The 27790-nt window shown below is 57.6% G+C and overlaps 1 protein-coding gene across 2 annotated transcripts in view; it reads right to left on the bottom strand.

Moving 5' to 3' along the window:
- The window catches only part of MGAT5B (alpha-1,6-mannosylglycoprotein 6-beta-N-acetylglucosaminyltransferase B), a 71504-nt gene that overhangs the window by 39359 nt on the left and 4355 nt on the right, over positions 1-27790 (bottom strand). For both annotated transcript variants that reach the window (XM_043585679.1, XM_043585680.1), the window contains exons 3-8: positions 19568-19715; positions 5590-5705; positions 4991-5064; positions 3964-4134; positions 3080-3244; positions 1685-1854 (exon numbers count right to left, since the gene is read on the bottom strand). In XM_043585679.1, the coding sequence (XP_043441614.1) occupies positions 1685-1854; positions 3080-3244; positions 3964-4134; positions 4991-5064; positions 5590-5705; positions 19568-19715 (844 nt within the window). The remainder of the gene's footprint in view (positions 1-1684; positions 1855-3079; positions 3245-3963; positions 4135-4990; positions 5065-5589; positions 5706-19567; positions 19716-27790) is intronic.

The following is a 27790-nucleotide window of genomic DNA, read 5'->3' as shown; positions in this document are numbered from 1 at the left end:
CTGATTACACTAGGTGTGGGTGAGAACACAGACACTGGGAACCTCCAGTTGATGGGGTGAAATCGGTGCCATCACTTTGGAAAACAGCTGGCATTATTTCACACCATTAGTCCCAATGATTGTGCACCTTAGTCCATCCCAAAGAGAAACTCAGTCTATACCATGACACAGGTTCCCCAGGTGACATGTATAAGAGTGTCTACCATAGCATCATTCAAGATAAGTTACAAAAGCAGGAAAAAGATGTCCACAGTCAGCAAAAACTGATAAATAATTAAGGACCATCCACATAATGAAATATAGCAGTGAAAATTTAAAAAATAGAGCTACTTCATACAACATGGGTGAATCATCGAAACATAATAATGGGTGAAGAAAGCAAGTCTCAAATGCTACATACAGTAGATGCCATTTGCACAGAGCTCAAAGCAAAAGAAAAGTAAACCGTATGCTGTTTATGGATACATGACCGTGTAAAAAATCAATTTGTTTTTTAAAAGCAAAGAAATGATAAACACAGAGTCCAAGTCGCAAGTTTCCTCTGGGGGGGAAGCAGAGGGATCAGGGAGAGAAGGGGCACCAGGTGGATATAGGAGTCCTGGGAATATTCCTTCCTTCCTTCCTTCCTTCCTTCCTTCCTTCCTTCCTTCCTTTATCTCTCTTTCTCTCTCTTTCTTTCTTTCTTTCTTTCTTTTAAATTAATACTTAAAATTTTTTAATATTTTATTTTATTATATTTTGAGAGAGAGAGAGAGAGAGAGAGAGAGAGAGAGAAAACATGAGTGGGGGAGGGGCAGAAAGAGAGAGGGAGACCCAGAATCCAAAGCAGGCTCCAGGCTCCAAGCTGTCAGCACAGACCACAATGCGGGGCTCAAACCCATGAACCGTGAGATCATGACCTGAGCCAAAGTCAGTTCCTTAACCGACTGAGTCACCCAGGTGCCCCGGGAATATTGGGGGAATTCTGGCAGAATCACGGGAGGACACCCTATATTTGCACTTCCTAACATCTGTTACATACATTTTTGTATGTGTCAAATAGTATATGATAAACATTAATAAATAAATGAAGAAAAACTGTATTTCTATATCTCACAGGTGCAGTAGTTAAGCTTAATCACACTTGCACACAGGCATGCACACACACATACACACAATCCTTCCCCCTCTCGTCACCATCTCCCACCTCTAAGAGCCTCAGGGGGACCCTGGGAAGGCAAGCGTTGGGGAAGGAGAGGCATCAGCAGCCCACCTTACCACCCCCCAGGTCTTGCCAGCCCCCCAACCCCAGAATAGGCCCAGGAAGGAGCCCAATTCCAGAAGAAAAACTCCAAGACTCCACCAAGCCCACCAAGACGGCAGGCAAAGAGGACCCCAGCTACATGACATGGCTCAATTCCACAAACTGGTATTTGTCAGCCCCTGAGTACAAACACCAGGGCACCTGTTGGCCCAAGATGGAGAAAAGGATCCTTTGAACAGCACTATGCAAATATACTTCCTTGGTGCATCCCAAACATGACCAGGAACCAACATGGAGAGGAGCAGGAAATTAGTAATGTCACTATCCACAGTATACCAAGAACTTCCCAGGGAATTGCAGGCAGAGCAGTGGCCCCCGGGGAACAGGTTCCCCTTTCTTCCCTGCCTTGCCCTGTCCTCCCCTCCCCTCCCCAGCACTCACCTCTGCAGCTCCTTCAGGGACACTGTGATCCGCAGGCCATGGCCCAGGACATAGAGAGTGGCCAAGATGTCTGCCCACTGCACCATCTCCCCCAGAGGCCCGCCCTTCAGCACCCTTGGGCTGAACACGTCACCAGACTCCTCTGTCAGGAAGCCAATGTGAACGAGGATCTAGGGAGGACACAGGGTCAGCATGGAGGGAGGACACAGGGTCAGCACAGAGGAGCAGCAGCTCTTGCCCTGCCACCCCCAGGGAGACCTGGCCAGCAGCAGATGCTGTCTCCAGGCTGTGCATGGGCAGGTGTTTTCTGGCACCAGAAGGGGGACCAAGAGGCAGAGTGACTGCACTGGGCACTGGGGATAAAGGTGAACAAGATGTTCACATCCGGCTCTCAAGGCGCTTACGTTCCAGATGGAAGAGGTAGACAACAGTAAACACAGACAAGAGATAATTTCATGAAATGATAGGGATTCTGAAAGAAATAAACAGGGTGATGTGAGAGTCAGGTAAATATGTATTGATGGATGGATAGATAGATGGGTGGATGGGACAGTGGGTGGGTGCACAGATGAATAGATGATGGATAGGTGGTTGGATGGATGGATGGACAGATAGATGATGGATGGATGGACAGATGGGTGGCTGGCTGGCTGGATGGTTGGATGGATATGTGGGTGGATGGATGGATGGATGGATGGACAGACAGGTGAACAAATGGATGAATGGATGGATATATGATGGATGGGTGGTTGGACAGATAGATGGACCAATGGATGCATGGATGGTTGGATCGATGGAAGGATGGACGGACAGATGGACGGTTGGATGGGTAAATGAGTAGACAGATGGACGGATGGATGGACAGATGGATGGATAGAATGGTGGATGGATGGATGGATGGATGGATGGACGGACAGGTGAACAAATGGATGAATGGATAGATATATGATGGGTGGGTGGTTGGATGGATGGATGGATGGATGGATGGTTGGATAGATGGAAGGATAGATGGATGGATGGACAGATGGATGGATGGATGGATGGATGGATGGATGGATGGACGAACCTACAAATCTCCCCAAAACAAGCTACGTTATTCTCAATATTCTAGGCAAATGCCATGACTTTTCTGCCTGAAAAGCACAAGATGTCTACAGAAGGCAGAACCCCTAAGCAGTGTGGGAGAAGGCTTGTCATTCTACCCCAAACGTGAAAAGAGCCGGGGCCACCATATGCATCTATCCTGACTCTGCCTCTCCTGTCCCAGCTAAAATTTAAATAATTCAATAAAACCTTTTCAAGGACAGACTCAGTGCCTACTTATAAACCTGGGGCCCTAAGCTCATTTCCTAAGCTCTGTGAGCTCAGCTCCCTGAATGCACAGGGAAGCAGTACCTGCTTCTGGTCCCTCCAGACGCTTCCCAGCTTCTGTGCCAGCCGCTGGGCGGCCAGTGCCCACTGGGCCGTGAGCCGCTTGGTCCGTTTCTTCATGAAGATTAGAGACTCCTTCCCACTGCCCATCAGCTCCAGGAGGTGGGACAGGTTGCTCCGGAAAACTGCCTGGAGGGGGGGCCCAGACCTGGGTCCTCCAGCCCTCAGCCCCCAGCTGCACCACCACTGTCACCTGCTGCCCCTGGGGACAGGGGCCCGCACCCTCCCTGGGAGGCTGGGGCCTGCTCTAGCTTCTCCTGCCCTTTGTAGAGGCCGAGGAGCCCCCACAGTCGGGGAGCCCTGGTCTCACCCACCAACACTAACCCCCAGCCCAACCTTCTGTCTCAGCCCAGCCTTCCATCCCAAGCCCATTGGGGGTGGGCAGCTGTGACAGTTCCCAGGGGTCTCAGCTGCGACACAGAGGTAGCGAGGGTAGTGGTCAGAGCTAGTACTCAGATGGCAGGAAGTCCGGGCCACCTTTCAGTGGAGCTGGAGTAACGAGGTGCCTTGAACAAGATAACGCCACTCCCTAAACTCAGAATCACCATCTGTTCAATGCGGTCGCATAAAGGCTGCTGGGAGGTTTAAGTACATATAAAGCATCTGGAAGCCTTCCAGAAGCGACAGCTATTGTTACTATTATTCTTTTCCATCTAGGGGGTGCCTCCGGGGCCCCAGCTTGTCCCTCAAGGAGGCCACACCTTGCAGCATCCCCAGAAGGTAGGACAGGCACGGCTGGCCAGCCTCACTCAGGGTTCCACCTGATGACCCTTAGGGACGCCCCATCTGAGGAGACCAGCTGGCCTGTCTACCAGCCCCTCATGGGTCTACCCACCTCCCACGCCTACCTGGACTTTGGGGAGGGGCTTGGGGGCCATCTGGGTGGCTGTCTGATTCCTCCAAGGCAGCGGGGGGCAGAACCACTCGACCTCGCTTAGGTAGATGAGGAAGGAACACTCCGTGCCGTCCACCCCGAAGAAGGCGTAGCAAGGGTCAGAGGTCCAGCGGGCGCGCATCCACTGTGGAGAGGGCCAGCCCAGGCCAGGGTGCTGGCACCAGCCCCACCCACACCCTCGGCAGGCTCTTGGCATGCATGTCCTCGGGGACCCTCAGGGCGGGACCTCTGTCACACTTAAAGAAGCAGCAAGGGCCAGAAGCAGAGAAGACAACTAGACCAGGGCCCCACGACCCAGCCCTGTGTCCTGGCTGCTGAGAACCTCAGGGAAGGCCGAGCAGGACCACCGTCCCCCGGGCCCGGAAAGAGGAGGACCCTGGGAGAACAAGGCCAGGTCACGACACATTCGGGGACAGCTCCAGGCCAAACAGTGGGAGACACAGCAGCTCAGGGCTTGGCTGGTCATGGGGAGCAGGATTCAGCTGAGGCCAAGGTCAGGAGCAGACTCCAAGGGCACAGGGACAGGAGTCAGAGCAGGCCCCACCCACAGTGATCCCCACATGTCACCGAGGAGGGGGTCTGCAGTGCCTCTGCTCTACCCTCTCAGGGAGTTCAGAACCAGTGACGAGCTGGCTTTTACGTCAGGGACTGCACCCCCCAGATGGACAGACTTCATGCAGCCACGGGCCCCCGGGGGTGAGCCCCCAGAGGTGGGGCTGGTGGGGTAGAGGGCTTTCTCAGCCCAGCTGGTTGCCAGGGTGGGGAGCAACCCGGGTTGGTGGGCCAGGCAGGCGGCCCAAGAGGAGAGGCCATCCCCCTGAGGCTGGTCTCTGCCAGCCGGGGCCAGGGTCAGGGGGCTGGGCAGAGAAGCCCCCACTAGCAGAACGTCAGGGCTAGTCTGGGGCAGAGCCCATGAGGAGGAGCCTGCCCCGCCCCCCACCCCGGTCACCTCTACCCCCGCCCTCAGCCCCACGCCTTACCTCCACCTTCCCTGAGCAGTCGGGGAACTTGGGGTCACTGGGTGCCTCACACTGGTCCCGCCGGCCTTCAGACACTGCAGGGAGGGAAGGTCAGCTTGCTGAGGCCCCGGGTGTACAGAGGGGCCCCGTGAAGTGTTGGAGAGGCCCGGTCTGCGGTGGGAAGGGGTCACTGAGGAGCCCACACCGCCCTCCCTCTGCTGAGTTTTCTCACCTGAAAGGCCACCTGACAGAGGGCCCCCGAGCCCGGGTTCCCCCCTCTGCCGCCAGCCCTCCCCCTCCAAAGCGGCTTCAGAACCAGTAAGGAGCTGGCTTGAATGTCTATGGACCCGTGTCTGGATAGGCAGACCTCACGTACCCACCCAAATGTAGTCAAAACTCTTTGAGGGGAACCCCCAGCCTGCTGCGCCCCACATCAGGAGAAATGCAGGGGCCACAGAGGGCCTCCAAGACCTCTGTCCTCACGCCAGGTCACAGCAGGATGAACCCCAAATCACCCCACTTAGAGCCTGAGGCAGGAGCCAGGACAGATGCCGCGGGGAGCTGTCAGGGCCGCGCGGTTCCCCGGCCCCCTGGAGGCAGAGGGGTGCCCTGGCCCCCACCCTTGCTGTGGAGAATCAGGCTGTGACGCAGGATCTGGTCCACCTTCACGGCGATGTCTGAGACGTTCTGGGCGATGGCCTGGATCCGCTCCATGAGGCCGGCCCCCGGGGGAAACCTAGGTGGGAGAAGCCAGGGGTGAGCGGGCACAGCTCGCCGCGGTGGCCCTCCCGGGAGGGACTCAGCACGTGAGCAGGGGCAGCGGGCCTGCCGTGCTCCTGGGGACCCAGACGCTGCCCTGCAAGGAACCGAAACAGGGAGACAGATGACGCTGGCCCAGCAGACGGAGGCGTGTGCCCTCCCCCGCCCCCGGGGCTCTCTAACCACCCACCGCACACACCACACGGGAAAGCCCCCACTTGGTGTGTCAGGCCCGCCGGCCGGTCATCCCCACATGCGTGTGCCCTGCGTGTTGGAGGGCAGTGCCTGAGGCCGAAGCAGACAGAGGGATTCTATTCCAGAGCCTGGACAGGATCTGGCCCGGGACCCCCAGGCGACAGGAGCCCTTTCCCGGGCATGGCCGGCTGCCCCGGGTCTGCTTCTCCATTTCCTCCCAGAGGGGCTACGTCGTGCCAAAATAAATTCCACCCAAAGACGCCTGGGGACTTGCCGACTATTAAGCCTCGAGTACATTATCGCTGGGCTCCTGGGCACGAATTGTTCCCAGGATCTCAAACACATTGCCTGCCACAAACATCACGGCCCTCCACCCCCCACCCATAGTCGCGTCGCCTTTATTTTTGGAGAATTTATTTCCTGGTGTTGATTACTGCTCGGCTCTCGGAGCAGTTTATGAGGCATCACCTGCAGGATGCGTCTCCTTGCAAAGACCCGTGCCGAGGTGGCCCCGCTCTGCCGGCCGGCGCGTGGGCCTTCCCCAGAAGTCGCCTGCCCTTCGCGAGCACGTTAATTCCGATCTCTGATTCGCACCTCGTCCTCTGGCTCTGAGGGCCCCGCTCGAGCTCCATTTATCCCTTTACAAGGACGGGGGCTTGAGTGCCGCACAAAATGGGAATTATAGGAAGGAGGACTTTTCCAACCTGGGCTCCTCTCGGGGGATCTGTCCGCCCGGGGAGGCACAGCGGTGACAGCTGCCCGCCCCCGGGGGCCGCCTTCCTAGAGGAGAGGACAGCAGTGGCCCCATCCACGGAGGGCGTGGGAGGCCGGTGGGGGCCAGGCGGACACGGAGGTAGGGTGGCAACAAAAGGAAGAAGGTGGCAGGAAGGGGCAGACGAGCCCTCAACACACACACACACACACATGCACACGCACACGTGTGTGTGCATACACATACATACACAATCCCGCCAACTCCCTCAAAAACAAACAAAAACACTAACGGAATTTGTACCGGATTCCTGCAGCCATTGAAACAAATGACCACAAATGTATTCTTGCAGCTCTGGAGGCCAGAAGTCCGGCATCAAGGTGTTCGAGCCCCGCGTCGGGCTCTGGGCTGACGGCTCGGAGCCTGGAGCCTGCCTCGGATTCTGTGTCTCCCTCTCTCTCTGCCCCTCCCCCGCTTGAGCTCTGTCTCTCTATCTCTCTCTCTCTCTCTCTCTCAAAAATAAATATACATTAAATTTTTTTTTTTCTTTTTTTAACAGAGAAGACAAAGGCACTCCCTGGTGGAGTCTCGTGAGGCCGGAATGAGGATACGGAGCAGTAAGGACGTCTGCGTCTGCCGGAGATCCGCCCTGCACGTGTACCCGTTCCTGCCCAGGCCGCGGTGTGGCCGAAGCTGCAGCCAAAGGGGTTTGGGCCAGACCAGCGCTTGTCTGTCTTGTCTCATCATCACTCCCGAGGGAGCCCTGGGAGACATTTTCCCCTACTCGCCCTCCTCCATGAAAAGTGAAAACCACAGACATGCTGCCGCTCCGTTTACACACGGTGGCCAGGGGAGGGCCACAGGCCATTGGGACGGCTAAGGTAATTTCCCCCTCAAGAAGCAGGCTTCACCCTTGGGGGTGATACGCACCCACGGAGGATGCCTGCTTTAAGCCAGAGGAAGAACCCCATGACCCTGACGTCCGTTGGGCTCTGCATCAGCCCTGAGTGAGCACTCTGGGACTGCTTTCCTCACTGACATGTGGGGACAGCACGGACATTCCTCTGCCCGGAAGGAACACTCAGCCGACCGCAGGAGGCAGCCACCGGGAGGAGGGCCCGGAGCTCGCAGCTGCTGGGCGAGGGTCGGTGCCCAGTGTGGGCGGCCAAGCACAAGGCGGGGTGCTCCCGGGCACCCCTCCCAACTTCTAACTGAGACCCCAGAACACAAACAACTCCTGTCAGGGGACCAGCGGGGGTCCTGCTAGGTCCCCAGAGACTTTGGAAGGGCCCTCACCCCACTTCAAGCCTTCCTGAAGGATCCTCTCCCTCAAGGCTCCGCTCTATCCATCCAGAGATCTGGTTTTGGGAGCCAGATCTCTCCTCTGAGCCCCTCACATGCTGGGGTGTGGTTGTGACCAGCTGGACCCCCGGCGGAGTCCTGGGGCGCCTGGCTGTCTCAGTCGGTAGCGCGTCTGACCCTTGACTTGGCGGTTGTAGGTTTGAGCCCCACAGTGGATGCAGAGATTACTTCCAAAAGTTGTTTTTAATTAAAAAAAAGAAGAGGGGACACCTGGGTGGCTCCGTCGGTTGAACGTCCGACTTTGGCTCAGGTCGTGATCTCACGGTTTGTGAGTTCGAGCCCCACATCAGACTCCGCACTGAGGGTGTGGAGCCTGCTTGGGATTCTCTCTCTCTCTCTCTCTCTCTCTCTCTCTGCTCCACCTTCATTTACTCTTTCTCTCTCAAAATAAATAAACTTAAAAAAATGTTAAAAAAAAAAAAAAAAAGGGAGGAGAAGGAGATAGAGGAAGAAGAAACCCCCAGCGGAGTCCCGAGTTCTCAAGGACAGGAACATGCTTCTGGATGGAGACTGGGCACTGTCCAGAATGGGTCATGTGCCCAGGGCTCCAGCACTGTGCTGGGCTGAGTCGTGTCCCACCCCCCCCCCCCCGCCCCCCACCAAGTTCACATCCACCCAGAACCACAGAACGTGACCTTATTTGGAAATAGGGTCTTTGCAGACGTCATTTGTTACGAAGAGGTCATGCGGAATCAGGTTGGCCCTCAGTTCCGCTCCTGGTGTCCTTATAAGAGAGCCATGTGGAGACACTCAGGGGAAGGCCGCCACGGGACAGCGGAGGCAGAGGCCGGAGGGACGCGGCTACAAGCCAGGGACTGCCAGGAGCCACCAGGCACTAGAAAAGGCGGGGAAGGATCCTCCCCTGGAGGCTTAGGAAGGAACGGGGCCCTGCTCATACGTAGATTTCAGACTTCAGCCCCCAGAATCAAGACGGAAAATTTTTGTCGTGTTAAGCCATCCGGCTCGTGGTCATTTTTTTGGTGGCAGCCCGAGGACACTAATACAGAGCTGAGGGCAAATGGTTTTTAGTCCATCGCAAAAGGAGAGTTCAGGTTCTCCTGGGCCCCTGCTGTCAGACTTTCTCTCCACTAACCTCTCTGAGCTCAGGGGCCAGCTCCTACCACAGCTGGAGAATCTCGACTACCTCACAGGGTGATGCCCAGGATATCAGGTGCTCAGCGACGCTCGGACACAATAAATGCCTGAGACGCCTTTATTCCCTATCCGCAGCGATTGCCCAGGCCCCAAAAGGAAGCATCGCAAGTCTGACCGAAGAACAAAGCACTTCACTTTTTGGAGGATTTTCACACGGGAAGCATTTCTCAGGCAGCATCACTGGCAGGGGCTCTAACCTGCGCAGGTGACATCCGTCCGACTTAACAATTCAGACGTGACGCCACCGCCATTATCCTGGACTTCGCACATGGGCAGCACTTTCATTTTCTTTGTTTAATTTTATTTAAGGGAGAAGAGAGAGACTGAGCAGGGGAGAGGGGCAGAGGGAGAGAGAAGCTCAAGCAGACCCCACCCTCAGCGCAGAGCCCCAACGCGGGGCTCGATCCCGTGACCCTGGAATCATGACCTGAGATGCAATCGAGAGTCGGACGTTCGGACCGACGGAGCCACCCAGGCGCCCCAGCACTTTTATTTTCAAATAATATGTGACTAGTCTTGGGGCGCCTGGGTGGCTCCGTCGGCTGAGCGTCCGACTTCGGCTCAGGTCATGATCTCGCGGTCTGTGAGTTCGAGCCCCGCGTGGGGCTCTGTGCTGACGGCCTGGAGCCTGCCTCGGATTCTGTTTCCGTCTCTCTCTGCCCCTCCCCTGCTCACGCTCTGTCTCTCTCTCTCAAAAACAAATTTAAAAAACATTAATATATATATGTGTATATATATATATATATATATATACACATATATATATGATTAGTCTTCTTTCCCTGGGAAGCTCTCTTAAAGAACGACAGTGAAAGTAGGTGCCACGAGACCGCAGACCACAGCCACGGCCTCGGAAGCTCCCAAGTGCAAAAGAAAAAGGGGGGGATGGACCAGGACGTCCGAGCAGGGGCTTCCTGCTGAGGGGGCCCCAGGCAATTCTCTCCACGGCATCAGGATCCCTTCTAATGGTCCCATCGTACAGAGGAGGAAACCAAGGCACAGCAAGGCTGAGTTACTTGCTCAGGGCCACAGAGCTATTAAGTGGAAAGATCAGGTACCAGTTCACCAGCAAGGGGTCTGTGCTCAAGGGTGGGCACAGGGGGTGGGGGTGGGGCAGGCTGTCAGGACCAAGACCGCGATCTAGGGAGTGACATCCCCGGGGTGGAACCCTCAGGACCGTTTCTGCCCAATGCCCCTGCCCCCCCTTTGCACTTAACCCTGTAGCAGCGCGTTATTCCCGAGCCCGACCCCGTGGCTCCCCACGATGGGTGAGGTTCTCCGGCCCCAACCTGTAAGCTGTGGGTGCCGGGCAGGGGCAGAAAAGAGGGAAGCTCTTAGGGCCAGCAGGCCCTCAGGTCAGCTGGGGCCTACCATCCCTCCCAGCTGGGCAGACGCTCCACGAAGAACCACAGGACCTTTTCACATCCCGCCCCCTGTCTCCAAATGTGGCAGTCACATGGTAGTCTCAGGACCACAGGGCTGGGCAGACAACGCAGGCCGGGCACCGCCCCCTCCAGGTCTACGATCTGGGCCAGGCCCTTCCTTGCCTGAGCCCAGGGCCCTCATCTGGGAATCACAGACCTGGATAGAACCTTCCTCACTGGGCCACTGGTCAAGTCAAAGTACATAATAAGTACCCAACAGAGAAAGGCTGCTAGTATTATTTATTATCTTCATTAACTATTATTACTGTTGCTTCAGCCAGCTCTCCATCAAAGTCCACTGGACACCAGAACTCAGCCCTCAGGGTGGAGGGCCACCCCAGGCTGGTGTTGGCTAGGAGAGGCCCCCGACCTCCCTCTCCCAGCAAAGGGGCCCAAGGGGGCCTGAGCCAGCCTGAGACACAAAGTCTGCAGACAGCAGGCAGGGCAGAGGTGGGAAGGGGAAAGCATGTCTCAGGATCCGCGGGCAAGCTTCTGAGGAGGCCACCGCCACCCCTACCCCACGGAAGAGTGCCCCCCCCCACCCACTCTAGGAGCTCTTACCTGCCCTGCCTGGTGGAGCCACCCCCTCGGGGTGCCCAAACCCATCACACTGCCTTCGTGGGCACACGAGGGCCCTGAGGGCCTGCCCGGGTCTGGGAATCGGCATTCCCAAATTAGCCGGAGAGGACCCCAGAGCCCTGCCGGCCTCGCCCCTTACTTTATGGAGGGGAAACTGACCGGGAAAAGACAAAATCAAAACGGCGACGTCCTTGAGGTGGCATGCAGGCTGGGGACAGGGCAGGGACTCAGGCCGTGGCCCTCTCTGCCAGCCCTTGCTCCTTCCCACTGCGTCTGCAAAACGCGAAAGCAGGCCCGGAGCTCAGGACACGGGCCCGTGTGATTTCTGCACAACCAGGAAGCGACAGGCATGCGGCCGACCGTTTCTTACCTGCAAAGGGAAAGAAGGCCAAGCCGGGCCCCTGGTCACCCTAGTCCCCAGCCCCGGGGAGCCACTGGGACAATACTCCAGTATCCCCGGTATTCCGGCTCTCCTGCCTGAGCACCCCTCACCTCGCACCCACAGGCGGACCGCCAACCCCTACACCAGAGCACAGGTGGCCTCCTGGACAGGCCAGCCCCCGGCCACTGCCCCAGTGCCCCCCCCCCCCCTCCAGAGAGGCAGCCAACACCACAGCCAGTCATCACAGGGGCAGGACACAGATGCCACGTATCTGTCCCTTCGGCCGGCCAGGCTGGCTGGGCTCCAGTCATCTGCTGGCTTCAGGCCACACCCCCAGAGAGGCCCCCTTGAGTCCCCAGCCCCTCCTCTCGGCCCCTGAGCCACCCTCATTCCCTGGCCCCTTGAACGAGCTCTCCTGGACGCCTAGGGAAGGAGGTTGAATTTCGTGTTCCTCCCATGATTTATGAGGGTTGCATTCAATTAACAGGGTATCGATTCCCGCACAGCTGGCCAGCGTGCTTGCTGGGAGTTGTTATTTTATTATGAAACCGGTCGCTTTCCTTTTAAAACACCGAGACTCAGCCCACAGGTGCCCACAGCCACGCTGGCCGAGAGAGACAGACACGTTCGGCCAGAAACACGAGCGTCGTGGACGGGGAGACGCGTTCTCTCTGCGGCTGGCTCCCTCCCTGTCTGTCCCCCTCTCACACATACCACACGGGACGGAAAGTGTCCAGCCTTCCCTGCAACTTTACGGCTCTCCTCCTCCACGTCTTTGGCCCCCTTCACCCCCGTCCAGAGCCCCTGATGCTGGGGCGGGGGGGGGGGGGCTCTGAACTTGACCCAGGATCTTCTAGCCCCGTCCTAAGCAAGAGCAGAGAGCATTCTCTCTTGCACCAAGAAATATACATACATATCCATCCACATAGATTTATATTATTAGAGCAATAGACAGACAGACAGACAGATGATCTCCCCACTATTGACGGGAACAGAGCTGGAGTCGGGCTTCGTGTGGTTTCAGCACGTGGGGAAGGGGTCAGTGCCCATGAGCGGGGCAAAGCGGGGTGGCAAAGCTGGCCTCGGGGACACAGGAGCCAGACTCCAGCTCCCACCCCCACACCCCAGGCCTGGCTTTCCCCTGGGGGATTTTTTTTTTTTTTTAATAGCTCACCTGTATATTTTGTTGAAGACACATGGAGACCCCACTGTACAGGTGTATCTTGCCTGTCTTACAAACAGCACACAGTGGGATGTTGAGAATCTCTGTCTTTGTTAGGATAGTTGACTGTTCACACTCATCCTCATATTTGCTAGGTTTCCGCCCTGGAAGCCTGACTGCCCTTGTCACCCAGCTGCCGGTCCCTCCCCACCAGCCCGGCCTCTCTCCAGCCCTGGGGTCAGACAAGCGCCCCCACCCCCACCCCGATCTCCACAGGGAGGCTGTCCTGTTAGGGAGGGGCCCCGCACAGGGTGGGACATAATTGAGGCACGCCTTTAAAAGCAGCCACCCCCTGCAAAAAAATTAAAAAATAAAAAATAAGTAAAAGCAGCCCCCCAAAGTCGTCTTCCCAGGTTACGTGCCCCCTGCCCCGTTCCCCACCCTCCCACGTAGGCCTCTTGGCTCAGGCCACAGGCTTTGCTGGCACGCAGGTGGCCAACAGCATCTAGGAGCATTTTCGAGTTTCTCTTTTTTTTTTTTTAATTTTTTTTTTTTAATGTTTATTTATTTTTGAGACCGAGCATGAACGGGGGAGGGGCAGAGAGAGAGGGAGACACAGAATCCGAAGCAGGCTCCGGGCTCTGAGCCATCAGCACAGAGCCCGATGCAGCGCTCGAACCCACGAACTGTGAGATCACGACCTGAGCCGAAGTCGGACGCTGAGCCGACTGAGCCCCCCAGGCGCCCCTCTTTTTTTTTTTTTTAAATGGAAAAACCCTCCTCTCCTTACCCAGACAAGAATCTCGACACACCTCCTTTCGGTCATCTCTGCTGCACTGTTTAACTTGTAATCCAACTCTGTTTATAATTACAGAACCTGCTCTTTTCACAATGTCCCTTGTCACTAAAATCCCCGCAGGTCCCCGTCCACGTCCTACTTGAGGACGGCATGAGCCCCACCGAGTCACCACAGTCAGGGCTCCGTTTCCTTGCTGGTAGACATTTCAAGCGTTGCTCAAACATCTCTCTCTTTTTTTTTTTTTTAGACTTTATTTTATTTTAAGTAATCTCTCCACACCCAACACGGGGCTTGAACGCACGACCCCGACATCAAGCGTCGGATACCCCACTGCCCGGGCCAGCCAGGCGCCCCGTTGCTCACACTTTTTGACGCTATAAAAAAGGCGTCCGCGACCAACGTGTTCACAAACGCATTTCTAAGTTAAGATGCTTCTCCCAAGACGGATTCCCAGCACGAAACCACCAGGTCCAGGGCCGTGACCACGTTTAGGGTTCTACACTCACACGGTGGCCGGCGGCCCCCGGGGTTCAAGCGACTCCTGCTCCCAGACGCCACAGGACAGCAACTAGGCACCCCCACGTGGGCCAGCCTCCTCCGTGTACAGAACAGGAAGTCGTCTGGGACGGGGATGGCCGCAGAGCACGTGGCTTCTGTCTCCCTGTGACGCTACACGTGCCAGGTTCACATTTAACAGAGCTCCCAAGGGCACCCAAACTACCTGTCTTCCCTTCCTCCTTCCTCCCTTCCTTGTTTCCTTTCTTTTTTTTTTTTTTTTAATGTTTATTTATTTTTGAGAGAGACAGAGACAGAGCTTGAGCGGGGGAGGGGCAGAGAGAGAGGGAGACACAGAATCGGAAACAGGCTCCAGGCTCTGAGCTGTCAGCACGGAGCCCGACGCGGGGCTCGAACTCACGACCCCTGAGATCATGACCCGAGCTGAAGCGGACGCCCAACCGACCGAGCCACCCAGGCGACCCATCCTTCCTTTCTTCAGCAGGCACTTACTGAACTCTGGGATCCAGAAGTCAAACAGGCAAAACCCCTGCCCTCACAGAGCATACATTCCAGCTCGGGAGACAGACATACACAAACAAATCATGGAAATACACAGGGCGAGGGGGTGGTAAGTGAAGAGGGATGGGGAGTCCAGGAGAGTGGGTGCAGCTTGACATAGGTCCTCGGGGAAAGACTCACTGGTGACATTTAAGCAAAAACCAGAGGAAACCGTGAGAGTAAGAAAACTGACTCACTTGGCTGGATCTGAGGAAAGAGGATCATTCCAGGCAGAGGGCACGGCCTGTGCAAAGGCCCTGTGGCCAGAGGGCGACCACTGTGCTACAGGAACAGCGGAGAGGCTGGTGGGCTAAAGCCCAGAGAGTGAAACGGAAGATAGCAGGGGAGGTGAGCCAGACACACAGCAGGGCTGGGTACACGGGGGTCACAGGCCACTGGGTATGATAGGGAGCCATGCAGGAGGAGGCACCTGACCAAATTGGTATTTAAAAAAAATTTTTTTTAATGTTTATTTAGTTTTGAGAGAGAGAGAGAGAGACAGACAGAGCATGAGCAGGGGAGGGGCAGAGAGAGAGGGAGACACAGAATCCGAAACAGGCTCCAGGCTCCGAGCTGTCAGCACAGAGCCCGACGCAGGGCTCGAACTCGCGAGCCGTGAGATCACGACCTGATCCGAAGTCGGACGCTCAACTGACTGAGCCACCCAGGCGCCCCGGTATTTTTTTTTTTTTAGGTTAGCTCCATGCCCAATACAGAGCTTGAATTCAAGACCTTGAGATCAAGAGTCACATGCTTTACCGAATGACCCAGCCAGGCACCCCTGAATTGGTATTTTAAAATAATCTCTCTGGTTGCTGAGCTGGGAATCAGTGGGGGGACGGGGACACGGGTGGTGGCTGTGGGGAGAGGTGGGATTCTGGGCACATTCTGAAGGTGGAGACAATTTGCTCACGGACTGGATACAAGCGAGAGGGAGAAGGGTCAAGGCCGACTCCAAGGTTGGGGGTCCGGGCAATGGAAACAGTGGGGCTGGCATGGCCTGGGTCGGGAGGGCTGGGGAGATGGGGGGGCTCGGGTGTACCCAGGAGACACCGCATTTGAGTCATTCCTGGGACCCCCAGGTAGGTGGGCAGGTGGGTACTTGAGACTGAAGACATAAACTGGGGCATCTAGAGTCTGTAGACCGTTTCCACAGCCATCAAGTTTGGGGTTTGCTCCCCTCACTCACCAGGTCCTCTAGACGTTAACCCTCTGCTGTTATCTCTCCCCGCCAGATGAGGACAGCGGGGGCTCGGAGGAGTCACATGACATGCTGCCGGGCCACCGCCCCAGTCAGCAGCCAGGATTCAGACCCTCCCTGCGGGGGGCGTGAGCCGCTGGAACTTCCAACAGAGACCTGCTGTCGTGACTCTCCAGCTGTGCCCGGGGCCAGGTGCGGGATCCCCCTCCCCAGCAGGGTCCCCGTGCTGCTCTTGGAGAACAGGGCTCCACCCCCGGTCCCCCTGTGTCCTCTCCACCCATTCTGGAAACCCCGGGCCGAGACTCCACACACAGTAAGCGCCCGGCAGATACGGACTCATGCTTGACTCGAACGAAGAAGACGGCCTGAAACGTTGGCCGTCTTTGCTGCTGCAGAGAAGCCTTATGGGAAATTCAGAGATCATTACTGTTTGGCTTTAGGGTACATAATACGATGCCATTTGCAGCAAATCTGCAAATAACCCCTAATTAGGTTTTCCTAGGCTAAAAAAGCAAATTTGCTTTCCCAGAGGACATGCCAACCACGGCGGGGGGGGGGGGGGGGGGGGGGGGGGAGAGGCAACAGTCCAGAAGCTTCCAGCAGGGCAGGGCAGGAGGAGGACAGAGGAGGTAGTGAAGGCCACAGATCATTTTGAGGCGGGGGAATCCAAGCGCAGGGGAACAGAGTCTGCTGGAAGCACAGCAGCACGATCGTAGGATTCTCATCTGCCCGGCCGCAGCCAGGTCAGCCCCGGGTGGGTCAAGGTGGGCGGGGGGCTGGAGTGTCTGTGCACGCGGGAGGTGTGAGCCAGCAACCCCCCCCACACACACAGACACACTGCGTGCCCTGGACACGCCCATTTCTCTCCCTGAAACAAGAAACAACAATGTCCCTGAAATTTACGGCTCTGCCTATGGGGTTTGATGGGCTCTGCTGGTCTTGATGGATTGTTGCTACTTCCCCGGGTCGGGAGGGAGCTAGGAGGTGGCGCGGACTCCCCCTCCTCCCCGAGGCAGGGCAGGGGAGGGAGGGAGGGAGGGAGGGAGAGGCCAGGACGGGAAGAAACCAGAGAGGCGTAGAGCTGCTCACAATAGCTCACCCCACCCCCCAGCGTCCAAAAAGGCAGGCCAGCTGCCCCTCTGCTCTGTCGCCCACAGCTGGGTGCTCAGTGGAGAGGCGACAGCGTCCTCTGCCCTCGCCCTGGTGACCTGTGGACAGACCGACAGACAGCCCGGAGGGGTGGCTGCAGAGCTGGGGGCAGGCAGGAGAGGAGCAAGGAGGAGACAGCGGGGGGTGAGGGGTTGGATTAGAGGGACGATGGACGGACGATGGATGCCATGTACATGCAGAAGAAAATGATCTCATGCCCCAGAGGGAAGAAACGCCATGGGAGCCCAACACCTTTGCCTCCCTCCCCCCATTTCTGCCACCAGCTCCCCCGCTTCCCTTTTCCACACAGCAGTTAGAGCTATCCTTAAAAAAAACCCAACAAAGCCAGCTCCTATCACCCCCTCTTTGTGAGCCCTCTAGCAAACTCCCACACCTCTTAGAATAGTGTCCTCAATACTCACCACAGCTGACAAAGCCCTACGCCACCTTCCCTGTCAGCCTGTCCTATCCCTCACCACCCTCCGCCATGTTGCCTTTCCCATTGGTTCTTTTCCTCCAACACACTAAAGCTTATCCTACCCCAGGGCCTTTGTACTTGTTCCTTTCGCTTCTTCAAATCCCCTACTCCCAGCTCCTTAAGCGGCTGGCTCCTTCCCATTGTTCAGAATCAAGCTGAAGAATCACCAACTCAGAAAGGCCCTCCCAGACTGCCCTGTGTGAACAGGACACCCACCCCAAACCCTTCAGAGCACGTATCGGTATCTGACATTATCTCATTAACCTCTTTTTCTCAGTTACTGCCTGTCTCCTCCACAGGAGTGAGGACAAGCTCATCACTGCGTCGCCAGCACCAGTAGCCTGGCGCTTAGTGGGTCCAAAATATATTTCCCGAGAGGATCTGTCTAGTTTGTTCTGTCAGGCGCTCATCCCGGGATGGTGAGAGAGCATCTAACCAGGCGCCCAGCACCCAGCCAGGCAGCCGACTCAGGAGCCAGGCACTGTGGCCGGTTCTTCACACTACCAGGTTCCAGGACGGTCCTTTTGGTGTCTACATTTCCCAACCCCCCCCCCAAAAAAAAATCAAGGCAAAGATCTAGTGAAGGATATTCTCCCCCCGAGCTGTAAATTAATTGATGCAAAGTCTTGCAAAGGAATAAAAACTAACCCACACGCAGCCACACGTTCAATAAGCGGCCACCAAGGGCACAGGGGTCAGAAACATGAGCTCCGGAGTTAGCTGGCCTCGGTCCAGAGCCGGGCCCGGCCCCTCAGCTGCCGGGCAACTTCGGGTGAGTTCCGGAACTTCTCTGCACCTCAGTTCCCTCCTCGATGCGGCAGAGATTAAAGCACCCACGAAGCGGGGCTAGAGCTGACGACACCGTTGGGGTTGGACCCGACCGGCTGTCAGGACGCTCAGTCAGCGGGGCCCGTGTGAGGTGTGTCCTGTGACCAGCAGCCCGGCCCGCACAGGCTATGTCAGCAGACCCCACGCGGCTCCAGAGGAAGGGTCCGTGCCACACGCCCCCTCCCCCGGCTGGCCGGGGCCCCACAATGACCAGGATCGGCCGTCAACACTTGAACTTTGACTCTGCGAAACTCCAAACAGCAGGTGCCCGGAGCCTCGGCCTTTACCTCCCACGTGCTGGCTGAGTTACGTCTTTCCTACACGTTGTCTAGAAGCGTGGATTTCCGCTGGCTTTTTCAGCCATAGAACATTCTTAGCAAATCACACCGACCAAGGCATAGCTTTTCCTAAATCGTGTTGAGTGCCGGGTTCAAACTTACTTTTTAGCAGTTAGAACACGTTGCGCAAATCCACGTCACAAGGAACCCCAGTGTTGGAAATCCGAGATCAGGCGGAGCCCGTCTCCCTGGGATGGGGGGGGGGCACTGCAAGCCCCTCCCTCCACAGCCCAGTCTGAGGGTCCTGACTCCGCGCTTCCTCATTCTCTGGGGTTCCGGGCACTTAAACACCCAAGACACCATTTGGTGTGGGCCCGCTGCTGAGGCCCATGGGACTGTGGCCCAGACTCTTGGAGATGTTTGGATATTCTGGACTCGGGAGGGAAATATTTAGAACGAATAAACCAAGAAATCCTTTTTGGCAAAAAATGACCCGGGCCCATCGGTGGAGGACGGGTAACCACCGGGGCCATCCCACCCCCGCATGACCGTCAGCGTGGACAGAGCTCAAAAGTGCCGTGTCGAGTGAAAAAAGCAGGTGCAGGAAATGCACCTGTGGGATGCCCGTGAACCCCACGCACCGCGCGTTCCCAGCATGTGCTTATACAACACGCATGTGCCGGGCGCCATTGACGCCTAACTCGGGAAGGCACCTGTCTCCACGGGGAAGCAGGTAAAGTGCCGCCCGGCCTTCATCTCTGGTCCTTATTAAGAAGGGACAAGAGGGAGTCAGGCCACCAACACGGCAAGACGTTAACAGCCGCTGAATCTGGTGGTGGAAACGCGCTCTGGGGTGGTATTCTTGTGCGGCTTCCGTATTTCTTAAGTTTTCTCCATTAGCAGAATGGGGGCTGACCGGTAGCACCCCCCCCCCCCAGCTCTGGGAGAGCATTTGGAGGCTGCATGGCAGTCATCCCCTGCTGTCCCTCCCCTCCCCCCTCGCCCCCACCCCTGCCCCGCACGGTGTGATCCACCCCTCCCCCACTCCAAGTGCCACTCTCCCTGCGGGGACCCCTTACCTGTCCGCAGCAAAGTGCCCGTCGCCAGAAGCCCGGTGCAGCTCACTGCTGTTCTCCAGTCTGGCCAGCGCGTCCATTCGCTTCGCCATCAGCTCCAACAAATCGCTCATCTTGCGCAGGACGCCGCGGGACTCCGGCCCGCCCAACACTGCAGACGGCCCATGGGCACAGTCAGGCTCAGCCGCAGCCCGGGGGCCCCCTGAACCTGGAGGCTCAGACTCCAGCCCCGCTCCCACTCTCCCAGGCCAAGGAGGGGTCAGGAGAGTGAGCCCACCCCACCCCTCACCCCTGCAGGACAGGAGATCCCCCCCCACTTTGTTGTGTTGGGGTACAGAGCCTGGGGCCAACCTGCTCTCTACAACCTGGGTGACACTGACATCATCTTAACCTCTCTGGGCCTCCATTTTGTCGCCTGCAAAATGGAGCTTTAGACATAATCTCAGGTCTGTGCGGAGACGGGAAAGGGCCGGTTGGGGGAGCAGGAACCCCAGGGTCCCCCAGCACTAAGGTCCAGACAGGATTTCTGGATCAGGGCTTCCAAAAATGTGGTCAATCACCCACTCCGCACCTGACTCTCCTGGCCAGTTTGTTAAAATCCGGATTCTCAGGCCCTAGTCACCGTCTGCCGATTCACATCTGTAGGGTGTGGGGCCCAGGGGTCTGCAGGCTGCTGGCCACCCACGTGGTGTGCATACACAGGAGAGGTTGTGAACCCCCATTCAAGGAACTCGGGGCGCTGTTGTTCTCTTGCCAGCCTCTGGGCCCGGCCGGACCCCTTCCCCACCCCACTCCCCCGGACCCCAGCATAGAAAACCATCGCGAACTCGTCCTGACTCTCAGTTGGCCGTTGGATTCCCAAAGATCAACTCCTGGACTGAGGGGCAAGAGAGGCCTCGTGAAGAGCAAAATTAACTAGAAGCAAGGGGCTTCAACCGAGATGCCATTCATTAACCAGCCCAGATTCTCCACGATTTCCTAAGTATTCCCGATCATCGTGTCACACGTGCCCGGGTGGGAGAGAGGTCCCTGCCTCCCTTTTCCACCAAATCACGTGGAGGTGTTGACGACCCCTCCCAACAGTCCACAGGTACTCGGTTCCAGGCGCCACAATCCCCAGCTTGGCTCCGTGAGACTCCCCGGGGCCAGGCTCTGAGCCTCTCACAGCAAATGAGCCCTGTTATGGAGACCTGAATGCTTCCCGGGGTTTCCAGGGGTGGGGATGGGAGGGACTTAGGTCGGGTTCTCCGGAAGCAAAGCCCAAGACCAGAGTTTGAGGGCGAGGCTTTTATTTGAGAGGTGAAGGAAACCCCGGTCAGGGAGCGAGGAGGTGACACAGGGAAAGGGAGGCAGCCCAGAGAGGGCGAGCCACCAAACTGGGGAAACCAGCAAGTGCAGAGCCTGCCCCCAGAGTTGTCCTCTGGGGTGGGGGGGGCGTGAGGGAGCCAGGGTATGCGCTCAACATCTCCTGCAGTCACTGATGAGGGCTGCTCCCAGGGACAGCCCGGCTCTGCTACTCTCCACCTGCCGTGGGTGGCACAGCCAGCTCCAACGACTGTAGGAAGCCCCCGGCAAAGAACCACGGTCACCGGACGCTGCCAGGCTGCCCGTGTGCATGGGCATCGTGAGGGCCGGGGGGCGGGGGACCAGCGGCACTGGGGCCCAGTGAGCTCAGAGGGGCTCTCGCCCACCTCTGCCACCAATCCCCGATGTGGCCGTGTGGCCAAGGGCGAGTCATGGCAACACTATTGGCCTCTGTGTCCCCAACCCAAGGAACAATAATCCGATGTCACAGTGCCAAGAGGGGGCAGCAGAGAGCATGGCAGGCCACTAGGAAGTGGGGGGCAGAGGTGGGGAGAAGAGGGGAGACAGGAGGGGGCTGTTCTCCTCTGTTCCAGGCATAGGACCGAGCTGGGGGGGGGGGGGGGCGGCAAGGAAGGCTTCGTGTCACCAAGGCTGCCTGTGACGTTTCTGCTTGGATTGTCCCCCATGTCCCCTGGCTCTGGGGCCTGGCCTGGCCCAGTGGCTGCTACCACTTTCTCTCACTCCTGGCTGGGGTCCCCTGGAAGCTGAGCCCACCTGAGGTCAGAAGGGAGGCCACCAGGAGCCGGGGAGGGCTCATTCACGTGCTATGGAAGGAAGTGCCAGCTGGCCACCAAGTCCCCAGCAAGGCAGAGTGGCAGTTTCCTTAAAGAAGCCAGGGTCCCGGGCTCCAAAGCACGCACATGCGCGCGCGCGCACACACACACACACACACACACACACACACACAGTTACCCAAGAACAACAGCGGCGGACGGTGTTGGAGAAAATGCACATCTAGAGGAAGAAAGTAAAGACGCACTGTCTCCACCCTGTCTCCATTCCCGCACCAGCAGCTGAAGTAGCTAGAAGTCTTCCCACATATCCCCCCCTTGGAAAGACTGGGTAGATTTTTAACAAACCAGTCGGGATTAGGAGATTTCGCCATCGCGTGAGGTGAAGCCAGTTTCTCCCACCACTCCGCCCCGCCCCACTCACTCAGTACTCAACCAGTCAATCAATCCAAGAAGATATAAATAGCTTCCTCTCTCTTTCAACTCCGCAGAATCGGGGCCAACGGTTAGTCTTTCAAATCGCTCTCATCCCTGAGACCCCCACCCAAGTCCATCATCCAAATGTAACACCTGGCTTTCACGTGATGCCCGGAGCACAGAGTAAAACAAGAGGGGGGGGTTCCCATCATCTCAGCTAGAAAAATAGGGGAACATCAGATGATCTGATCTGGCCGCGGCTTAGTACCACTCTTGGAGTTGTGCAGTGCGCCACCTGCACGGCCTCCCGGGGCAGCCCTGATGGGCCGATGCTCACAGCTCAGGCTCAGGTGGCCTCTTCCCCAAAGGTGTGGGATGAAAAAAGGAGAAGGAGACCACAGCTGGGGACACCCTCAGTCAGAGCCCGTTAACCAAGCCCCTCTCCCCCAGCCATGACCTGGCCAGAGCACTCAGGCCCAACTGGACCAACCACAGAGTCTGGGCAACAGCTCGCTCCTGCAGGCGCGGCACCCCGGCGATGCTGAGCCCATATCACTGCTTCTGGAGCAGTGCTGTGCTCCCTGGAAGGCCTCGGGCCTGGCACCCGGGCCCTGTCACACTGCCGCCCCTCTCTCTGAGCCCATCCCAGGCTTCCTCCACTCCTCCTCACTGCCTGAGCCCCTCCCTAGAACCGCAGGGACACAGCCTCCCCACAGACACACCCTTAGCTCCACTGGGCAGGCTGCAAAACAGCTGCTGGGGCCAATAACCGAGAGACGCGGCGACCCCAAAAGCCAAGCAGAGTCAGAGCAGGACAGCGGCCTCGGGCAAGCCGGAGTGGGAGTCGCGAAGCCTGGACTCCACCCGCTCGGCCGCCAGCCGCAGGGGTGCGGGACCGATAGGTGCGCCACTTTCCCTCTCTGGGCCTCAGTTTCTCCTCCTCTAAAATGAGGGCGTTGGACTTACTGGACCCTGAGGTTCTATGGGCTGGGACTGCCGTGGTGGCTCATCCCCTAATTGCCTCTGGAGATGAGGGTGATAGGAGAAGAAAGAACCGTTCCTCCCAAAGGTGGCCGGATCCCCTTAGGGCGAGAGCTCAGGGCCAGAGCAGAGGCTAGATGCCCAGGGCAGAGGGACAAAGAACTAAATGACCCTGCATATTCAAGTAGGGAGACTGGAGGTTCCTGGCTCAGCCTGGGAGAGGAGGAGGGAGAACGAGGCAGGGGGCAGGGGGGGCAGGGCAGCGCCTGTGCGGGGCGGGGGGGGGGGGGGGGAGTGCCAGCTGCAGGGATGCAGGAGGAAACTGCCATCTGCTTGCTCTGCTGACCAGTGGTCACAGCCCCCATGCCGTTACCCCCACCTCTGTGCAGGGGCTTCCGGGAAAGCATGCCCTTCCCTCTAGGTCAATGCCGGGGACACCGAGGACGTAGGAGGGGAGAAGCAGGAGATCAGAGCAAGAGGTGGCCAGGGAAACGTAAGCCCCCCAGAGAGTCCTCGGAGATATGTGGGGTTCGGGATGGCCCTTCATAGGAAGGATTAAGCCAATTCTTAAGAAATGTCAACAGATGGGGCGCCTAGGTGGCTCAGTCGGTTGAGCATCCGGCTTCGGCTCAGGTCATGATCTCGCGGTCTGTGAGTCCGAGCCCCGCGTCGGGCTCTGTGCTGGCAGCTCGGAGCCTGGAGCCCGCTTCAGATTCTGTGTCCTCCTCTCTCTCTGCCCCTCCCCCACTCATGCTCTGTCTCTCTCTGTCTCAGAAATAAACATTAAAAAAAATTTTTTTTAAATGTCAACAGAAAGGGTAACCCCAGAAGACCCGAAGGCTGAGGGACGTGGCTAAGGACACAGACGGCCTCTTTCCGATGGGTCTGTAAGGCTACCTCCATCGGACCAGACCAAGACTGCAAGACCGTCCCCAGCCCCTGGGGGACTCAGGGTGGCCCTTCTTGTCTGCAAATGGCACAGACTAGAAGCTCCAGAGACCTGGGCAGCCAGCTCCCCACCACTTGCGGAGGATCTCCGGGGCACGGAGCTAGTCCCCTGACTGCCACCACCCACCCAGGGACTGTCAGCAGAGCAGCCCCTGCTACGGCTTGCCCTGAGTCACCTCACTGCTCTTGGTGTCGGCTAAATTGAAATGTATTTATTTATTTATTTATTTATTTATTTATTTATTTATTTTAATTTTTTTTTTCAACGTTTATTTATTTTTGGGACAGAGAGAGAGAGAGCATGAACGGGGGAGGGGCAGAGAGAGAGGGAGACACAGAATCGGAAACGGGCTCCAGGCTCCGAGCCATCAGCCCAGAGCCCGACGCGGGGCTCGAACTCACGGACCGCGAGATCGTGACCTGGCTGAAGTCGGACGCTTAACCGACTGCGCCACCCAGGCGCCCCAAAATTGAAATGTATTTAATGTGAGGCCCCAGCGTTGTCTCCATATTTCCATATAAATAAGGAAAGCTGGGAAGCCAGGAGATACAGACAGAGGTGCTCGATTTCCCACCAGGCCCCCTCTGCTCCCTCCTCCACACTCTCTGTGTCTGTCTCCCATCCTCCCTTGTCCCCACCCCCCAGCCTTGTCCTTTCTTGTCCCCACCCCTACCCTTTCTAGCTGGTTCCTGGAAATGGGAGGAGCCCCCCCTCCCCCGTCGTGTCAGGTAGAAGAGACCTCCCTGGCCCCCCATCTATTACCAGCCTCTGAGAGAAACAGCCCCCTAGCACTGTGGTCGGAGGCCAGAGACAGCCACAGAACAAGGAAATATATCTCTGATGTTCCCCAGGTTCAAATCCTGGCTGGGGGTGCGGGGAGCAGGAAGGGAATCTGCAGCAACACTGGGAGGGAGGCCTCGGACACAACTTCCTATCGGGGCCCCTTGAGCAAGTTCCTCCCGAGTACAAGACAGGGGAAGTGGAGCCAGGAAGCAGGGAAGAGGGACTGGGGTTTGGTGAGGCGCATGCCCAAAAGCCTCCCCCCCCCCCCCCCCCCCCCCCCCCCCCCCCCCCCCCCCCCCCCCCCCCCCCCCCCCCCCCCCCCCCCCCCCCCCCCGCCAAGGCCCAAGCCCCTTGCAGCAAGAGGGAATTAGGTTACATTTCTCCCAGTCATGCTCCCCGCCAGCTTCCTTCCCCCGGATCTTAAGACGAGTGCATAGCATATAGAAGGAGATTTTTATCCCCCAAATAGCAAACTTTATCACAAAATATAAACTGGCCCAGAGGGGTATCTGGAGCCTCCCCAGGGAGACCACCGTCGACCGAGGCTACCGTCGGCCCCCGCCTTGTGGAGAACACCCTTCTTCCATCCACCTCTCCCCAGCCTCGTCCTGGGGTGACCCGCTGCCCTCACAGGCTTGACAAGCCGGGAGAGGACAGACTGTTTCCCCAGTTGGGCTCAGGTGGTTCTGTTGACCAATGCAAGGATTTTTTTTTTTTTTTTTTTTTGGATAAGCATAATATGATGCATCCACACAATGGAATTTGCACGACAGCCGTGAAGACAAATGCCGACAGCCACACACCAGGAGACGGGCGGCTCTCACAAACAGAGTCGTCAGAGGAAAAGGCACACACAGAATCCGCCCCCCACCCCCACCCCCACGCAATTCCACCCTCCGACAGTCCGAAGAAGAGGAACATCTCGTCTGCGCTAGGAGAAGTCAGGGTCCTGACACCCCTGGGGCAGTCATCCGCGGGAGGGGGCAGGAGGGCACTTCCGGGGGCTGATCACGTTCTGTTCCTTGATCTAGGCTGCTGGGTGCACGGATGCATTCGGTCGGGGGGCACTACAGTCCAGCAGAAAGTTGAATGCGCGCACACACAACACATGCAGACACACACAGGCCTCCAACCTAACTGCGTGACCTTGGGCGAGTCCTCTCCCCTCTAGGGCTCCGCCCACCCCCAAGACACAGATCTGGCTGGCCCTGGACTCCTACCGTCTCTGCAGGCAAAACTGCGCAGGCACGGCACCGCAGGGCTCCCGCAAGCCCCTTGTGCTCTGGGCCACTGGACCCATCCCCTGCCAGGGAGATGAGCAGGGGGACCAGAGCCCAGGCATACGCCCCTCCTCCCCTCCCCCAGCCCCCAACTGCCACCTTCTTGGATCCCTGACCTTTCTGGAGACCCAACTTCCTCAAGCCCCTTATCGCAGCCACCCAGACGGACACGCCCCCTCTCCAGGAGTGGCAGCCAGGGAGCTTGACCGGCGATCTGTGCAACCTACCTCCTCACACTCATCCGCCCCCCTCCCCACCAGTGACCCCATAGCCCCCCCCCCCCAGCTTCCCCTCAAGTGCGCCTTCACAACCGCCCCGCCTTCCGTCTTCCAGCCCCTATTCACACGTGTATCTCCTGTGTAGACATCCCAGCATCTCCTCGGCCCTCTGCCCTAGACAACCTTTTCCGCACTGTCTCAGACTGAACACGTCCAGTAAACACGGATGGAACATGCGCCGTGTGCCAGACGCTGCGAGAGCCCCTCCATACGTGTTATCTTAATGCTCCTGGTGGCCATCCTGGGGGGCGCAGGCATGATCCCCGTTTATCAGAGGAGACAACAGGAGCTCGGGGAGACTGAAGCAAGTCTCTGCAAGTCAGAGCTGGGACACGTTAATGTACACCCAGGTTTGAATGACTAATAAATGTGAAATTCCTGCCAGGAGCTTTGCAGATATAAAGAAGTACACGTGAAACCAAAGGAAGAAATCTAATGAGGAGACACCAGATGGCCTAACCAGGGCCCCTGAGAGCATCCACGCTGGATGACAGCCCATTCTACTTAGGGTATATTTGCCAGTGGGAACAGGGGAGCCACATCGCCGAGCCCCGGGGCGGGGAGGGGGGGAGGCGGGGCGAGAAAGTGGACTTCAGACAGACATCTCCGCAGAGTCGCCTACCCAGCCAGCCCGATGAATAGTTCCAGAAGCCTCTTGTGTCTCAGCTGTCCCGCTAACCTGCGTGTCTCCCGCCCACTGTCACCAAAAGAGCCTCTAAGAAACACTGAGCAAGACTCTGCACTGTTCACCGCTCTTCCTGGAGTAGGAAGAGAGGGGAGGAGGGCCATCCTTGGGGGTTCTTCCTGGTCATGACCCCGTCATGCCCCCAACGCTGTGAGCTCATTCAATCCAGCCCCCGAAGACGGTCATGACTTTCCTTCTCTGTAGGTGTGCTAAGTGCCATGGCCAATCGTATGCAGCTGGGGGATAACGAGCCAGGGTACAAACCAGGTCCATCTGGTCCCCAAAGCCCATGCTCTGAACCTCTGTTCCACTCCCTCACATGTATTACGTGGGCAAGGAGCCACGAAGGTCTGGACTGGGCCCCAAGGGTTCAGGGATAAGACACATGAGCCATGACTGGGTCTTCCCTCTGACTCCGGCCCCCACCTCCCACCCCCTCAGCCGTGGCCACAGCCTGGGTCAAAAGCACAAAGTATGTGTGTCTCAAAGGGACAAGCGTCATATTCGGAAACACTCTCCCCCAACACACACACTGAGGAAACAACTCAAGCAGCCCCTTCGGATGCCTGGGAGACCCCGACTCAAAGGCCCTTCCCTGGCCCGAGAGTCTGCACCGGAAGAAGCCTGATGATCACAGCTCTGGTGAGCACAGAGCAGCGTGCAAGGTCACGCGGCCCAAGCCACGGTCCCTTTCCAAGCACACATCCATAGACGAGGCGGCCAGGATCCCTGGGACGGAGACCCAGGAGGTCCCTTG

The sequence above is a fragment of the Prionailurus bengalensis genome, chromosome E1, assembly GCF_016509475.1.
Source record: "Prionailurus bengalensis isolate Pbe53 chromosome E1, Fcat_Pben_1.1_paternal_pri, whole genome shotgun sequence".
NCBI classification, from domain to species: Eukaryota; Metazoa; Chordata; class Mammalia; order Carnivora; family Felidae; genus Prionailurus; species Prionailurus bengalensis.
This window is presented reverse-complemented; position numbering and strand designations above follow the sequence as displayed.